This window comes from Mirounga angustirostris, unplaced genomic scaffold (genome assembly GCF_029215605.1).
Source record: "Mirounga angustirostris isolate CCGP_5_RB_7025 unplaced genomic scaffold, mMirAng1.0.hap1 SCAF_12, whole genome shotgun sequence".
Taxonomy (NCBI): Eukaryota; Metazoa; Chordata; class Mammalia; order Carnivora; family Phocidae; genus Mirounga; species Mirounga angustirostris.
In genome coordinates, this window is record NW_026991720.1 from 29,400,080 (window position 1) to 29,418,780 (window position 18,701).

The 18,701-nt window shown below is 39.6% G+C and overlaps 1 protein-coding gene across 5 annotated transcripts in view; it reads right to left on the minus strand.

The window, feature by feature from the left end:
* CPED1 (cadherin like and PC-esterase domain containing 1) overlaps positions 1 to 15,393 on the minus strand; it is a 268,649-nt gene extending 253,256 nt beyond the window's left edge. For 2 of the 5 annotated variants that reach the window (XR_010406406.1, XM_054505212.2), the window contains exon 1: positions 14,220 to 15,393. Coding sequence is in view for 3 of the 5 variants with exons in the window: in XM_054505212.2 (XP_054361187.1) it covers positions 14,220 to 14,468 (249 nt within the window). In the remaining 2 variants the exon portion in view is untranslated. The remainder of the gene's footprint in view (positions 1 to 14,219) is intronic. The other 3 variants (XM_045864342.2, XM_045864341.2, XM_054505213.2) reach the window with 2 other exon arrangements.
* Positions 15,394 to 18,701: the final 3,308 nt, after the last annotated feature.

The window sequence follows — 18,701 nt, forward strand, 5'->3', positions numbered from 1 at the left end:
GAAGAAGACCTGGATGGGTTGTCAGGGGAGACCAGAGTTTAAAAATCAACTGAAAGTACAAAAGAAAAATTTAAGGACCACAGGCCACCATGGGAAGCCCTACACTGGACACACAGCATGAATTTTATAGATTGCATTCATCCATTCATTCAACTCATGTGCCAGGCATTGTCTCAACTTGATCCCCCACCTTGATCCAGCTGCCAGTAATTTATTAGAAGGTTTTGTTTAAATGCTAGCCTTCACTGGGGCACCTGGGTAGCTCAGTCAGTTAGGCATCTGACTCTTGATTTCAACTCAGGTCATGATCTCGAGGTCCTGGGTTTGAGCCCCAAGTCCCATGTCAAGTTCCACAGTCAGTGGGGAGTCTGCTTGAGGATTCTCGCTCTCCTTCTGCCCCCCACCCCATGCTCTCTCTCTCTCTCTCTCTACTTTTTTTTTCTCTCTCTCTCTCTCAAGTAAATAAATAAATCTTAAAAAAATAAATGCTAGACTTCACAGGAAGTAGTTACATTATTAAAAATTCTTGGTCACTTTTTCAGGGTTTTCCTAAGAATTGTGCTTAGTATCATGTGTACATCATTGGGGGATGAGACATTCTCCCATTTATAACACAGAAAAGGGGCTTCCTTTTAAAATGTCATTATTTTATATTAAAGACAGGAGACAGTTCTAGCTTCCTAAAGTTTATATTTCTGACAGAATATATTTTCACAAATACATTTTATCTGTTCTCCAGCAAACAAGTTTGTTTAAAGCAGACATATTACTTTAACTATTGTCTCTTTAAAAGAAAAATAATCAGCTTACCTGCTTTTCCCTCATTTTTATCTTCTCCTCCACAAAAAAGAAAATTAACTCTGCCCCAAATCATCCACTTTTTAAAATAGCTTATGTAGCCCTGAAATATTTGGACAAGTAGGTTTAGCTTGTGTGTAGGAAGCTTCAGATGGGTTATTAATGTTTTCAGTGTTTACTCAAAAGAGAGAGAGAGAGTTAATAATAAAGAGAGGAGTAAGGGAAAACCCACTTGAAATCACTTCTGCCCTCTGGGTGTGTCTAATAGGGAAAGTTTACTGCTCAATATGAAAGCCGACTTTCTGGTTGATACTTTGCTAAGGTCAGATAGTTCCTGCACTGCTACAAAAAAGTTAATTTCCTGTTCCATTTTTCCTGAAGCATTTGTGCACTTGGCTAAATTAATGCTAGATTTTCCACCAGGGAAGAACTAGGCTTAGGGCTGAAACTATTGGAATACTATTATACTTTCTATTGCTTGTTAAAGAAACAGTGAAACATCAAGAGGAAACTCAACTGTGACAGTGCAATTTTGGACTCCTAGTAACATTCTGAAACATAACTGCATAACTTGACATTTGTGTAGCACATTATACTATAACTTTTTAATGAAAGAAGGAGTATTCCCCGTACTCACATTTATGTTGCCTATATGCATTCTTTTCCCTCAAGAGATGCCAAGTGCGGTGAGAATATTTTCATGACGTTATCCTTTGGGATGTGTTAAATTAATTGAACACTGAGGTTATTAGACTGAAGTGGCTATAATGTGAGGTGGTCTAGGAAAGCAAACCAAAATCTAAGCCTGTAAATGCCTCAAGCTTAGCAAATCAAAACCTAAGGACAACCAATCAAAAACAGCCAACCAGGCTTTAAGCTTTAGCCAATCAATAATTGCCTTACCTTGCCTGTGCCTTTTCTCTATTAAAGTCTCTCCCTGAGCTCCTGATGGGGAGACACTCTTAACCACTTCCAGTTTGGTGCTGCCTGACTAGAATCGATTTTTGCTCAAATAAACTCTTAAATTTTCCAATATGCTTTGGTTTATCTTTTAACAGATGTGATAATGTTGACTCCCTCACCTTTTATAATCTCAATGCTTTCCAAAACATTCTGAGCAACAGTGTCTACCTTGACCCCATGACATCTCTGCAACATATATTTCCATCCTTACGCCGTAGTCTACAAAAAGAAACTAAATAAGTCACTTGTCCATGGCTACTTAACTCTTCAGAATTGGAACTGGGCCCCCATTAGTTCTTTTTTCTTTCAAGTTTTTTTTTTTAAATTCTAGTCAGTTAACATATAAAGTAATATTGGTTTCAGGAGTAGACTTTAGTGATTCATCACTTACATACAACACCCAGTGCTCATCACAACAAGTACCCTCCTTAACACCCATTAGTTCTTTTTTCTCTTTTTTTTTACTCTTTTTCAGAGAGTGAACGGGGCACAGCAGGATCTGCCTCAGATACACTGACCTTTAACAGGTGTACCACGACCCCAACACTTTTCCTCATGTCAAAACCAGGAAGAAACACCAGGACCCAGGAGCAATATTACTATTTAATAAACTCTCTTTTCTCCCCATAGATTATTTACTATTATGAGGCTTTTCCCTTGCCTAACTCTCCCAGACTGGTCACTTTTCCCAGATCCCTCTCTTACGCATAGTCTGAATATACTTAGGACAGCAGATATGAGCTTTGATTTGTCAAAATTAGCTCTGAGGTGTGTTATAAGAAATTGGCTATGAAAAGAATTAAAATATCAAAATTGGTGAATGATTTGCACTTTATAAATCAGGGAAGATGTGGTACATTCCTACTACTTGTGGCTGAACACTTTCTCGAGCAGGAGGGGAAAGAAGTATCATGCATCTGAGAAAAACCAGTGGAAAGCTGGCATTTGACTTATTGAGAGGTGTCAGAGAGAAAATTTGAAGACTGCTAGCATAGAACATGCTACCTGAAACATTTGCCTAAGCAGAATATAATGAAGAAAGCATGCAGGCTGATGATCAAAAATAGGAACTACATATGTGCATTCTTGAAAAAAATATATAATATAAGCCCTTTATAGTGCTTGTTTTTGAGGTCAAAACTTAAATCCAGCCTCTGTGGGCAGGAAAAACACCAATATTTACTGAACACAAACCCTGGTCAGCCACCATGCTTGGTGTTTTCAGACACATAATCAATTCTCACACATCAGGCTTAGTTAGCTTCATTTTTCCAGTGAGATAATTCAGAGTTTAGAAATCTAGGTAAAATCTGCCTATGACCTAAACTAGTAAATGACACAGATTTTGAACCATTGTGCACCAAAAGCCATGTTTGTTCCACAACATACCTATGCTCTCTTAGACTTCTTATCCAATATACTTAAAAGGTTGGAGGTCAGAAGCCTTGATGGAGAGAGTTAGGTCTATTCCCAATATGTAGAGTCTTGGAGCTCCGCCCCCCCCGGAAGGTGCCCAATTGGGATGCACTATAGGCAAATTGGCAGGGTTCCATCAAGAGTCCCCAAGTAAGGATTAGAGATACCAAATGTAGTAATATTTCAGAACACATGATTGGGCCCATTCTGCCCTTCCAAGTCCAGGTGCTCCTCTTAATAATTATTTTGTTTCATCTATTATTTTGGGTCATAAGTGAATTTAATTGAAAAGTTCAATAACTTTTTTTCACTAATATGCTTATATATGGCAAAGACTCAATTTATAGTTTATTATTATATTCCTTTTTAACCCTGTACATAAATCTAGATGTTTAGTTATACATTTTGAACAAAGCGCAAACATTGACAAAGTACTATTTACCATGTCAATTTCCAACTTTGGTATAGTTTCTGTTAGAGAACATAAATCCTGTTTTAGAACATGAGCTCATCCTTTTAGTGAGAATGGCTCCTTAGAAAAAATATCCAAAGGAAACCAAAGGGAAAAATGAAACCAAACATTTCTTTCACCCCAAAAGGCCACAGACTCGAAGTTGATAACAGGAAGCACTTTTTATAATGTGAGTGTATCTAGCGGTTTCCATTTCAGAGGGTTTATGTGAGTTTCCAATTCCATTAAAATGAGAAACAGAATTGCTTAGAGGGAGAAAGAACCAGAAGCTATTGCCACTCTCTTGAAAAAAAATGAGAGAGAATGACACCCATAAACTGATTAATTCTTTGATTCATAGGAAATTTAACATAACCTGCTTAAATATGGGCCTCATCAAGTCTTCATTAAAATTTATCTAATGTAAGCAAATTTGAATTTGTTTAAAATACTCTCAGTATGAACAATTTTTCACCCATGTGATATTTCATTTTAAAAATCTAACACAGCTCGGATCAACTATCTCAAAGAAATCCACAGGCATTAAATGCTCATCAGGCAGCCCAACCGATTCTATGAAAGTCACATACCTGTTAGTATGCTGACATCATCTCCCGAGAGCCTCCTGTGCAGTCCCCTGTATTTAGAGTCCCATCAGCATACTTTTAAAATATTTACCTCCAAATATGGTTAAAATATAAAAACACATAAAAGGAAAAGCTCAATTTTTAGTAGAATTAACCTGTTAAAAAATGGGAATTGCTTCATAGGAAGAGAGGTTAGATGATGGTGACCAAGAAGCCAAGAGAGATGGGAAGTAATTAGAAAGCCACATTGGTTGGGAAAGGATCTTCTCCTTCTCCTCCCCTTCCTCCTCTTTCTTCTTCTTTTTTTTTTTTAAAGATTTTATTTTATTTATTTGAGAGAGAGAGAGAGAGAGAGCATGCACATGAGCGGAGTGAGAGGGACAAGCTGACTCCACACTGAGCCCAGAGCCCAACATGGGGCGCGATCCCATGATCCTGAGATCATGACCTGAGCTGAAATCAAGAGTTGGCCACTTACCCAGGCACCCCCTCCTTCTTCTTTTTTAAATATGGTAGATACTTGAGATCTCTTATAGGATAAAGATCCCAATGAGACAAAAAAGCTGAAGAGAACAGGAGAAATGGATGATAATTGAAGCAGATTCAATGTAGCAAAATGGCAGACAATTAACATTAGCCACAAGTATGAGAAGAGATGGTATAGGAAAGGGTTCAAGGGATACTGGTACAAGATAAAGATGGGGTGGAAGATCAGAGAGCTCAACAAAAATAAAAAAGAGAAGGAAGGAAGACTTCCTCTCATTTTTTCATCTCTGCTTTAAAGTAGGCTTTCTCTGATCCCCAGAGTCATGATTCATTCATTCATTTATTCATTGACTAGGTATTTATTCAGGGCTCACTACGTGTCAGAGACTGTTTTGGTACTGGAGCCAGAAACAGTAAACAAGTTAAATCAAATACTTGCTCTTAAGGAGCTTATATTGTATGTCGGGAGAAAAACAATAAACAAACAAACAAACAAAATATATGTATATTTGTGCAGAGTCCAAAATCTTAACCTCTTTCCTCTACTCCCCATCCAGTTCATCTCTCCACATCCTCAACTACAGCATATCGTTAACCCCAGCATCTTAAACTTAAAAAATAAATAAAAATTTAAAAAGATTCAGCCCAAACCTTGCCTACAGATAAGCAGGCCTGACTCTGACTGACATAACAGCTTCCCCAAGTTTTGTCTTGATTCTAAAGGCTCATTTTAGTAAAAAGACAACAGTGGAGACACAGGAGGAAAGGGGGAGAAACTCAACAAGAATTTCCACTCAGATGCTCCTTACCCAGGTACTCATGTTCACTGAAGCAATTATTTATTGCTCGCCTACTTTGTGAAGGCCAAATGTTAGGGTTTGTAGGGACTACGAGGATGAGTAAATCCTCAAGGAAATTATATAATAGTTAATATTTATTGAGCACTTTCTATGTGTCAGCCACTTTAAGTGCTTCACAAGATTTATCTCATTTAAGGCTCAGGTTAGCCTTGTAAGGTAGGTGATAATATATCCATTTTGAGGTGAGAAAATGAAATCCTGAAGAGATCAAGAAATGTGCCCAAGGTAGCAAGGTAACAAGTGCTATTAATTTGACTCCAGAGCTCATGTGCTGAACTACTCTGCCTCCCCAATTTTATTAGTTTCCTTGGGCTGCCATAACAAAGTACCACAAAAGAGTGGCTTAAAATAACAGAAATGTATTGTCTCACAATTCTGGAGGCTAGATACCTGAACACAAGGTGCCAGCAGTGCTGGGCTCCCTCTGAAAATGGTAGGGGATGTCTTCCTTGCCTCTTTCTAGCTTCTGGTGATTTGTCAGCAATCTTTGGGGTTCCTTGACTTGCAGCTACATACTCCAATCTCTTTCTTCATGTGCTTCCTATGTGTCTCTATCTTCGTTTGACTGTCTTCTTACAATACCAATCATATTGGATTAGGGGCCCATGATACTCCAGTGTGATCTCATACTGACTAATTATATCTACGACAACCATATTTCTGAAGACGGTCACATTCTGAGGTTCTGGAGTTAGGATTTCAACATATCTTTTTTGAGGGGAACATAATTCAACCCATAATGCCAATGAATGGAGAGAGTATATGGAAATAGAATGGATAGTATATGAAAATAGAATGGACATAGTATACAGAAATAGAATGGATATAGTAAATGGAAATAGAATGGATATAGTAAATGGAAATAGAATGGAAATATTATACAGAAATAGAATGGAGAGTATATGGAAATAGAATGGAGATAGTATACATAAATAGAATGGAGAGTATATGGAAATAGAATGGAGATATATACAGAAATAGAATGGAGATATTATATAGAAATAGAATGGAGAGTATTTGGAAATAGAATGGAATATACGGAAATAGAATGGAGATAGTATGGGAAATAGAATGGAGACAGCTAGAAAACCACAGGTCTTAGTCTAATCTTATCATCATTATCAACTCCATTTGTTACTCTGAGAGGCACTTCCTTTCTGTAAGCTTCATTTTTCTCACTTATAAAATAAAGATCTTGAACCTAATGATCTCCAACTTGTTTCCAGTTCTACATTCTCATGTTTCTTCATTTCTAAATAATTATAATGAAAAATAGGTTTTATTAGGGATGCTCAAGCACACATCAAGTCATGGAGATAAGGTCTGCCACCAAGAGGAGGTGAAATTCCAGTTTCCAGAATGCTTTAAGAATGTTTGTGAAGATTTCTAGAGGTATCGATTAGCACACACTTGCTGGAGGTGCCTCCAGGGAAAGGCAGAGATGGTGGCATTTGGGAACAACGGTATGGCTTGCTTACGGATTACAGACAAATGCAGAGTGGGACATAAGACCAGAAGAGTATGTTGGAACATACTAGGCATGGAAAGGATGGATTCTACTCAATTTAGCAGGTTTAGTATGACAACTACTTAAGGCTATTTAGGAGAGATGCTATAGGAGTTATACATAGATGGCTTTGAATGTGCAGTAGATTGAAGGGGAACTAGTCAGGCTACTGAAAATAGTCTAGGTTAGTGGCAATGAGGACACAGCTTTAAGATTGTGAAGATAAACTCTAAATATTTGGAATATTAATTAGTTATTATCTGGGTTCATTTGGGGGACTTGGGAAAAACCCACTTTATACCAGTCATACAGGCTTGTTCTAAGGTGATACTAACTAAAATTAATTAGTATAATAAAGGGCCAAATGTGCATCGTGGTCTCAGAGAGAAATCAGAAGGCAGAGCTAGAAAAGGAACAGCATGTCTAAAGGCACTATATAAACCACAAAGAGGACATCTAGGAATAGGCCAGAAGCCAGGGAAATGGAGAACACACTGGGAAGCAATATACAAGTTGAGTTGGGTTGAAACAAATGGTTCTGAATAAGGGTTGTGAACAAGGCAAGAATGTTGTGGCCTTTACATAACATTATAAACATAAATATAGTTAGTACTGCTGAATTGTACATGTAAAAATGATGAAGAGGGTGAATTTTATATTTGGTGTTTGTTACCACAATTAAAATTTTTTAAAAAGGTAACAATCAAAGAGAGAAAAAGAGAAACCTGAAAAAGGTTTGGCCTTTCTAATTTAGAGCTGGCCATATGGATCAGTGACAGGCCTACAGATTTAGTAAGGAGCCAGGCCAGGTGGATTAGGTGGGGGCAAGGTGGAGAGAAAGAGCAAGTAGTATCAACTGTAATTCTAGGTTTAAAGGTTTAAAACCTATTCATTCAGGAGAATGGGGGATGGGGGAGTCCTATTCACGGAAACATAGAGGTCAAGAGGAGCCATTAATTTGGGCATGAAAATTTTGAAAGAAAAACATTTGAGTTTTCATAGTTCTTATCACTCCTCTATAAAAGATAGCAAGAAACTGGAGATGCACACCGGGGCTTGAAGAGTGAGATCCAAGCTAGAAATATACCTGATAGGTTATCTGTACAGGTTGAAAATTAACAGTGTACAAAGTCAATACAATCACCAAGGGAAAGTATAAAACAAGACAACTGAAGGCCCAATACACTAAATTTGGCAATGTCTAATTTTAGCATCAGAGGAAATGCACCCTGAAAGGAGACCACCAGTTATCCATAGAGATCAGAAAATAATCCCATTGTGTCACGGAATTCAAAGTTTCAAGAAAGAGTTGTTGTCTAATAGTGTAAGATGCTTCAGAGAAGAAGGATGTGGATTGAAAATAAATCATTCCATCTGATAGCCAAGGGGTCACTGAAGACAAGTTTTGGTAGAAAAGCCCAAATGAAAAGGAGAAGGGATGGGTAGGGGTGGCCAGGAAGTGAATCCAAAGAGAACCAGCCACAGCTTCTCTGAGGAAAACAAGAGAGGGGAACACACTGGGTTAAGTGGATTGCCAGGTACAAAGAAAACTTATTGTTATCAGTTATGAGTATGTTTACTGGCAGAAGGTATGGTCCAAAGGAAAGGTCTGAAATAGCAATATTGTAACGAAGAGAGAATAACTCTGGAACCAGTTCTAGAAAACGTGGAAAGGTATTCAAGAACACAAGAGGAAAGTAAGATTTGGCAAAGAAGAAGCACTGGGAAACAGCCTTGCAACTGGATGCCCTACCTTCAATTCTATTCCCTCCAGTCCATTCTGCAATATGTGTTCTGGAATGTTCTCTACAACATAAATCTATTTATGCCACTTTTTGCTTACCACTCTTCAGGCGTTCCCTGTTGCCTACAGGATAGAATCCAGACTATCATGCCCACATTTCCACATCTAGACCCTGCTGAATTTTCTACCTGATTTCCTTGCCTTCCTGCTCTGCTCCCCCCAACACATCACACACACACACACACACACACAGAGAATACCCTGCATCCTCCAAATCTGTCATTTAATTTCTTCTTTGCATATGTGGTGTTTTCTGCTTGTAATACATTTCTCTTTCCCCACCCTTTCTAACTCCTGCTCACCTTTCAAAATGCTCTATTAAAGTTCTGGATTCCCCAGCACTGATTTAACTCCTGATCTGTCTCACAATGCCCTTTATTTCTGTGCCACCCATGCCTGGAACAGTGTCTGGCACAAACTGCTCACCAGATAGTCACTGAAGAAATGAAGAAAATGAAAGAATGAACTGAATTAGGAAGACAAAGGGTAAAGATGAAGTGAGAACTGTTTTTTTTTAATTTGGAGAACTCTCAGTGAGATAATTACAAACATTTCACTTAAAGGGAGTGACGCCATTTCCCAAGAGTAAGAGCACATTTTGACATATTCTGTGGCTTTTAGAAAGCAACATTAGCATAACTACTGTATCACATACCCCTCCGGTGGACATTACTTGCGGCATGGTTGTGGTAAGCCATGGACACCATTTTTACCACCATGGCCACCACAGACCTGGGAGTTCCTATGCGCCATACTGATTGAGAAGGAGGAACCACCTTTGCCCTGACAGGACTGCACCAACTGAGGCCCTGGTTGCCCAGTGGCCACCCTGAGAGTCCAGGTAACACTACGTGGAAGTAGCACGGGACAACTCTAACCAATGGAAGACAGAAGAAAGGAAAAGCCAAGAGATAAATCACTTGTCCCTCCTGCCCCTTCCCCACCATGCTTGTTCTGAGATGTAGAATGTAATACAGCCTCTCTGGTTATGTCTCTCATAAATGCACCCATTTGTCTTTGCTGTCCTTGTTCCCTTTCCCCCCTACTCTTGCATCCCTGAGATTGCAGCATCTAATGAAGTTTAGCATGTAAGTGCTTGTCTCAGGTTCTGTCTATAGAAAACCTGGCCTAAACAAGCAATTTTTAGAAATTTTCAAATGTTAAATATATTATGCATTATTGGAGACACAAACTAAGTTAAATAGAGCATATTTGTATGAAAACATTCAATTATTTGCATTGGATTATGGTTGTATACCAGGAAGAGTAGTTGTAGAGAGCAGTCACTTAAGGAGAATGGAGCGTCCAGAAGAAATGGAGAAATGAATAGTCAAGCAACAAAGAACTACTAATTCTCTTTGCGGAGTATCAAGAGGAGATAATCAGTAACACATGGCTACAGTGAGTATAAATGTATTCTCCAAATAGTAAAGTTTCCATGAAAGGAACATATACTAAGGATGTATATTAAGCATATTTTCTTCCATTGTGTCTGTTTATCATTTAATGTGCTTCCTCTGTTGTGAAATATTAAAGTGTTAGATTCCAGGAAAACAAATAAATCTACTGAGTGATCTACTTCAGTGAAGACAAATGGAATTGTCTTCAGCTTACACATTAAATTGAAATGATTTTAAGACATGGCAGATTAGTAGCCAAAATTTAAACAACTAAAGTTGGGAGAAAACCCGGAAGAAATGACAAAAGTACAGCTGCTTAGCAAGGTCCTTTGGAAAGTTCAAACGGAAAAAAGAATTAAAATTTGGCCAGAAGAGGGAGAGTACTCCCTCACCACGGAAAGTTGGCATATACTAGACCATGATCTCAATCTGTATTGAAAACAGTTTTAGACAGTGAACCAAGTCCCAGCTGTAAAGGTATTAAGGGCATAGTCAGTCACCCACCTTTAAATATCTGCTACTACAGAACCCTCTGTCGCTAGGCTGATGAAGTACAAAAGGTCTTCTCTTGGAAAGAATTGCAACCAAAGAGACTGGGGAATAGTTACTGCTCATTCACGAAAGTATGAAAACTATGATTCGAGAAAGACTCTGTGAGTGTATTTTAGTTTCTGAATGTTTATCCCTACAGCATTCATGGAAACTCTTTTCCAAGTGTCATCACATGGATTCTTTCATTAAGATTTTGTTTTCCTTTTACAGATTTATAAATCCAAGCCCAACTTATACTTCCTGGAGGAGCAATTAAAGTTTAAATGCATTGCTTCTTAATCATTTTGTTTGTTCTTAGTATTTCTTTAGGTCTGAATATCTGCAGGGGATCAGGATTTTTCCCAGACAAATGTGTACACTCATATACACAATATTTTGTGTGAAATGTCTGTGTTTGGTAGTCATCTTATAAATCCAAATACTTCCTGGAGTCCATGAACCTTAGGTCAAAATCAGTTATTTTAAGTAACTTTAAAAGTCACTTTAAAATGGATGGATATCAGTAAGGGAAAGCCCTAGAAAAATGAACATTTTGGTTTGTAAATAAAAGTAATACCAAAACCTAAAATTTCTAGACAGAAACAATGCTTCTTCTATAAAAGCTAATTTTAGGTCTTGAGGAAAATCTACACAAGCATCTCCTCAGTGATTTTTTTTTATGTTACGTTAATCACCATAGATTACACCATTAGTTTTTGATGTAGTGTTCTATGATTGTTTGCATATAACACCCAGTGCTCCATTCAGTACGTGCCCTCTTTAATACCCATCACCAGGCTAACCCATCCCCCCCGACTCCCCTCTAGAACCCTCAGTTTGTTTTTCAGAGTCCATAGTCTCTCATGGTTCGTCTCCAACTCCGATTTCCCCCCTTCATTCTTCCCCTCCTGCTATCTTCTTCATCAGTGATTTTTTTAATGAACTTCATAAGGTAGCTCATTTTGAGAATGATCCATATACACTGATCCCAAAGACATTTGTTTTTTCACTTTAACTATCTTACAGAATATTTAATCCTTAAAACTGGATTATTATTTGATTCTTTTTTCTTGGAACATGTATTACAAGGAGAACTAAGTTATATCTTGTTTTAACTAACTTCCACATGATTCTTTCTAGTTTCCTTTCTATCTCTAATAAAAACTGGCTCTAAACCAATGGCTGACACAAATTAGTTAAAAATAGAAATACATGGCAAATGTTTGGAAATTGACTTCTTATATCCATGGGCTTTTGAATTATAATTGTGAATTTAGAATCTTGTTTATGATTAAAATATTAAGATTGTGAATAATTTGGGGGAAAAATCATGTGATTGCCATTTTTTTTTTTTGTGAAGAAAATTCTAGAGTGAATGTTTTACACAAGCAGCCAATAAGTTTCAGATGGTTTATAAGTAGCAGGAGATCCAAAGCTGAAATGGAATTTTCTGTGACAACCTACAAATAACAGTTAACATATGCCTGTGTTACAGGCAAAAGCAGGAGTCACATAAAGTCAAGCAGGGAGTATGAAGAGCTGTAAGTTAATGAATAAAAAACCTTTTTGTCCAAAATTTTTAGCACCAATTTTTACTCCGTACTTAAAAAGCAAAGCTAGCTCAAAAAAAAAAAAAAAAAGGAGCAAAACCATTTCAACTACTTTTAAAGAAACTGTATTTATTAATATTGGGAAAAAAAAAAAAACAAGAAGTGACTTTCCGGGTCACAGCTTACACCCATTAGAAATTTGATGTATTGGGTGCCTGGGTGGCTCAGTTGGTTAAGCGACTGCTTTCGGCTCAGGTCATGATCCTGGAGTCCCGGGATCGAGTCCCGCATCGGGCTCCCTGCTCGGCAGGGAGTCTGCTTCTCCCTCTGACCCTCCCCCCTCTCATGTGCTCTCTCTCATTCTCTCTCTCTCAAATAAATAAATAAATAAAAATTTGATGTATTAAAAAATGCAAATAAAAATTAATGCTAGTACAATTGAAGAAAAAACACAGATTCTTCAGTGATGTTAGAACATTTAATCACTGACTCGCACTTGCAGTTGGAGTTTCATCTGGAAGTGTTTCTAGTTATATTATCTGCTATTCTTTGTCATGTGTCTTGACGCTGTTGATAAACTAAGTCACTCACTTACAAGGTTTTAAATTTTTTTTTGTTCTAACCTATTCTATTTCTTACAGTTGTGGTTTCACCAATTGTTATCAGAGCCTTGAACTTACTTTGATTTCAGCATCAGTGCTGTGGTAGGAACCAGGTGGGTGTATCAGGTCATCCTGCTAGCCCTGTGGTCTGCCTACACACCTCTGAGCAGCGGCCCTCTTACCTGTGCATTGATGGCAAGCATGCCCACCTTACCTATCTCACAGGGTTATGAGTCTAAAGGAAATACATAAAGGAGTTCTTGAAACAAGATGGTAGCCATGCTGGAGGCGTTAGAATTTCAACAGGAAATTCTGCTCCAAACAATAACCACAATCCTAGGATCTACCTAAATTTACTGCATATATAAGATAGTACTTATAGCTTCCTAAATTATCTTGCTATACTTTTTGCTGGAGCACAGAAGTCAGTGGCTTTGCTGCCATGAATTTTTGCATGTGTGTTTTTCTTTTTCCTTTTTCTTTTTCAGGCTGGATTATTTTAAAGGTCATCATCTCATTGATAGGCATGAACAGAGTGGTATATTAAAATAGAAATCCTGTGGAGTTTTTTGTGTGTTTTGTGTTTTTTCCAACACTTCACAAAATTAGTAAAGTTAATTAGAATAGTAATATTAGTAATAGTATAGTAATATTAGTAATAGTAAGTATAGAATAATCAATATTTCCCCAATTCTATAAACAATAAAATGCAGGTATCAATTCTTTTGAGGGAACGTATTATACTATTCCTTTAAATGGTTCAGAAATAAATACGTTGCTTTAGAAATATCTTCACCAATGAAAAATCGATTTAATCAATTATAAAATGGCATTCTGGAATATCTTTGAGTCTGGAATGGTCTGGGCACTCATGCTGACTACCTTGTGGAAACACTCAATGTTGATCAAATTTTATGAATCTATGGTTTATGTTCCTGAGCTGGAAATCTTCAGATCTCTCAGAATCCTAATACTTTAGAAAGAATTCACATCACTCCCACCAACTCCAAATTGTCTATTTCATTCAGCTGAAAAGAAGTGAAACTCTAAGAGAGGAGAGAAAGGCCAGGACTTTCTGGAAGTAAATAGAAGAAGCTGAAGCTAACATGTGTCTCACTGTCATAAGGTCACCCTCTGGGCCGTTGTATACTCTGGATCCCTTTCAGACCTCATGGAAGCTAATTTTAGTTTTACAGAAAGGACAGAGAGAGGCAGACTGCTACCTTTACGGAAAATGTCAAGGTTAAGCTCGTGACCATCTTACCTTTCTGATTTCCTGTGCATTACCGGAGGGAAGGAAGCACGGTTTGTCCGGGGAGAATCCCTTCTCGCATCTGCTCGCCTGGGTTTCGGGGGGTGTGTTCGGGGCAGCCCCAGGGACAGCGGCTGTGAGCTTCCTCGACCCTCGGAGCGTCAGGGTCTGGTAGAAGAGACAGATTGCCACCACCAAGCCCACCAGGAAGGGCCGGGGACAAAGTCGCCGACGACAAGGGAACACCGGACGACAGACCATGACCAGTTCAGCTTCACTTGGCCCCTGTCCGCGTTGCCGGAAAAGTCATAGCAGCTATTTTTTGTCAGCATGAAAAATACAGATCAGCCTTCTTTATCCACAACTGAAATCAAGATTGCTCCATCCCCGCTGAAGAGCTTTCCGAAGGGTTCACGCCAAAGAATCATAGGTCCCAAAGTCTGAGGCGGTTAATAAGATCTCTTCCATGGATGACAGTGAAAAGTGGCTGGCCTGGGTTAAAAAAAAAAAAAAAAGACATCCAAATAATAATAGTTGTAACTAATAACCTGAGCGTACCCCAGGCTGCCAGACTGTTGCTTCCGGTAATGCCTTATTGCCACAACATCCTTAAACTCACAGCAAAGACTTCACAGGAAAAAAAGAAAACAACCGCAAAGTCGATCTGGAGCCTGGAAACAGCACTGAAGAGCGCAACAGGCTAAAACCAAAAGCGCCTGTTGCCCCGCGGGATGCAGGCCAGCTCGCCTCAGCGGTTCCTCATTTCTCCTCCGAGTTCTGAGCAGTCCTGCTCTCAGCCTTGCGTGTTTCTTCGCTGCTTCCCTTCCTCCAGTTTTAAATTGCCGCTGTCCCGTTAGCGTTCACGGCTTTTAGCATAAAAAGGGGATGCCCGGCGTGAATGGACATGGTGACTGTTCGGGTTCTGCTTGTACTGGTTTCATTCCGCGTCAAGTTCAACGTTCTATGCACTTACTCAGTTTTCATCCTTTTAGCCAGAAAAAAAAAGTTGTCACGATCCCCTGCCTAATGGACTGCTGGCCCAAAGCCCTCGGAAGGAAACAGCCAGTCGTGTGACTCCAACTCAGCTCCCCCGCGCGGCCGCCCGGCCGCAGGCACGCCGCCCCCCGCGCGCCGTGGCTCTCCCGGCCGGGAGCTGGGCCGGGACTGCGGCCGCACGCGCCGGCGGGGAGGGGCGGGGAGGGGCGGGGCGGGGCGGGGCGGGGCGGGGCCACGGCCGCGCGCGGCCCGCTCCCGCGCAGAGAAGTGGTGGGCTTCCCCAGCCTGGGAAGCGCGCCTCTCCCCGCCCTGGAAATGTGCCTGCCTCCCCGGAGCTGCAGAGTTTTAAATACACATTTGATCTTTGGCGCCTGGTGTCATCTCTTTTCCTTAATACTGCGGTGGAAAAACAAATAGCCCTTCGTCAGATGATGGCAAAGGTCAAGGATGAGAGGAAAGCGAACTCCGGGCGTGAATTGGAAGGATCTTTACTCGAGGGAAGTGTGGTCACCCTTATGGGGGATAAAAGGGTCCCAGGTATTGCCTGGACCGCAGAACTTGAAAGCCTGAGTATGTACCAGGATAACTGAAGTCATCTTTCTGCTTTGGTACCTAACTCCTATCACTTACTGCTCCTTTCCTGGGCTAATGGCTGAGTCTTTCAAAGGCTGGTTGCCTGATACTTTTTGCTCCTATAATAAGTGGATAGTAGCAGGTAATTTTGCTTTGCGGAAAGGGATAAAAAGATAAAGAGCAGGCTTTGTCCACAATTCAACTCAACCTAACGCTATACACACCGCCACAAGGACAATCCTGTAGGGCAATTCTGCAAACTCCATCTACTTTTGCTGAGTCAGCGGAGGGACAGCCAAGGAGAAACGCAATCTGTCCAGTGCCTATTGCTCACCTCTTTCCGCGCTTGCTTTGCCAACTCTGGATACCCAGGACTGGCTTATTATAATCATAGCAGACATTCTTCAAAAGCTCTGAACCTAAGTGGCTTTTCTAACGCAAACTCCTTCTTGTGGGCTGAGGTTCTTCTGTGAGCCCACACCCCTGAAATGATCCCTTCCGTCTGTCATGCTCGGGTCAGTCACTTATATTTTGTGAGACGGAGCGCCCCCTAGGGGTGCCCTGCTATTATAGATCCAGGGAAATGGGCATCTATGGTTCCTTACTTGAAAGAAACTACTTCATAAAACAGATTAATTAAAGCTTTACAGAATAAGTATTCACACTAAAGCTAGATTTACCCCAATTCTTGCATATATCCCCTCTGGTGTGTTTAATATTATTTGACCTATAGATTTAGAGTCCTCAATCCCATGACAAATGAAGAAGTATAAAAAAAAAATGAAGTGGCATTTGACTTTAAGAAGCCAAGAGAGCTTTAAGAGAAATGGCTGAACAATAATGTTGGAAGGTATAGTTTTAGTGGATGCAATGTGATTTGAGAGATACTAGGAATTATGAGATCTTTAAATTGCGAGTGTTCCTGAGTTGATGAGATTGAGTGAGATAAAGTTCTTTACTAGGAGAAAAGGAATGGACATGCATTTCTATTAAGGCAAAAAGTGTGAAAAACAGAGTTTGAGGAATCTGGAGGGTCATTTTTATATATCATTAAATTGTTGACATAGTGTCTTTGGGCTGGGAAACATGAAAGACAACAGCATAGATAATTTTATAGCTAGACCTAAGTAACAGGAATCAGAAAGAAAGTGGAAAATTAATGTTCTAGAAATGACACCGGTGGCTTGAAAAACCCAATTCCCTGTTCCAACCACTGAGTCTGAGGGTGTGGGAGAGGATGGCAATAGATAAATAAATAAATATTAGAGTTAACCCAGTCTGGGTAGTAGCATGATGCTGCGTCTTAACTGTCTTTTAAACAAGTGATCTGTGAAATGAGGATACTTATGCCTTCTTTGAAGTGTTGTTGGCATGCCAGATAATATAATGTATGGAAAACACCTAAGCATTCTGTGTACACGTGTTGGAAGAATGCATGCTGAATGCATGTCTGTTATGTTTTGGATGCTGAGGCCGAGCTCAGACTGGAGTGGTGTCAGACACACAAACAGATAACTATCAAATAATGGACCTCTTGGAACCCAGAAGCCCCCAAAGCAAACATGAGCACTTAGTATGTTCTCTTTCCTCTACTCTGTGATATGGAGGTTGGTGGCAGATGCTGGTTTGGGAAAATGAGAGCAAGAGTGGGATGAGCGTGAGCAGTAGGTGGAGACAACAAGTAGTGGGTATTCATGGCCCAGTTGTGATGGAAGGCTAAGTAGGAGCATGTGTTAGAGTCCGAAGGCGTCAGAACAGGGAACAATGAGAGAGAGTAAGCTGCTTCAGCGAGGGGAGTGGGAGGGTGACATGCTGTAAGACTACGCATCTATGGGTTCTGGCTGTGTTTCAGACTGTTTTTGTGCATGTAATTTCATAAAGTACCCCTTCTACTCGATCATTTCAGTATTCAAGGGTCTGTATTTAAGCAGCATCAACCTGGGACAATAGAGTGACAGACCTTTTAGAGTTCTATCATTTCAAGGGTGGACAAAACAGAACAATCTTCCCCCTCAAGCCTCCCCAACACAAAATATACTCTCCCATCACATGTATGTTCCATTTTGGGTTTTTGGTATGGAGTACGGGGTGAAAGGAGAGGGTGAATTTAGTGATTGTTGAAGCAGGTATTTTTAAAATGTATTTTATTTTTCAAACTGGACTCAAGTTTCTAGATGAATCAACAGTCCAGATAGACCAAATCCTGTAAACTAGATGCTTTTCATTTTAAATTGTCCACTAGACCAGCATTTCTGAGCATGCAGATCACCTGGAGATTCCATAGGACACTTGGTGGTGCCTTTTTTAAATGGGACATATGTCTCTAGCTCTCCATAATTCTCAACTGGTTGCTTTACTTATTTTTCACAATTTCCTTTCTGTATAAGCACTTGGAATTTGCTTGCACTAGAACCAAGATGACTTTTATCATATTCTTTACTGTATTCTAGTGACTAGTTTACTTGGGTCTTTTTATGGTATAAACTGCTTTGTAACAAACTATTTTACTCATCACCATATCCTTACAGCATCTAGTAGTGTCTCCTGGCAAGTGATTTAAAAATTCCTATTTGTGGAGGTTTATACATAATAGATTTAAATATTTTCCATACTATTTCCATTTTTCCCATGGGAAATATTTCACATCTTGGTAACATGAAACGCAGTAGGGGCAATGTTGTCCCCCGGAGACATGTGGCAAAGTCTAAAGACATTTTTAGTTGTCACAACTTGCAGGCCCAGCGGGATGCTCCTGGTATCTCGGATGTAGATGCCAGTGATGCTGCTGAACAGCCCTCGAGGCACAGGGCAGCCCTCCACAACCAAGCATCATCCGGTACGAAATGTCAAAGCACTGAGGTTGGAAAACTGAAATTTAATCAAAGAATAGTTACTGCGTAATTTTTATATGTGGCTGCCTGATTG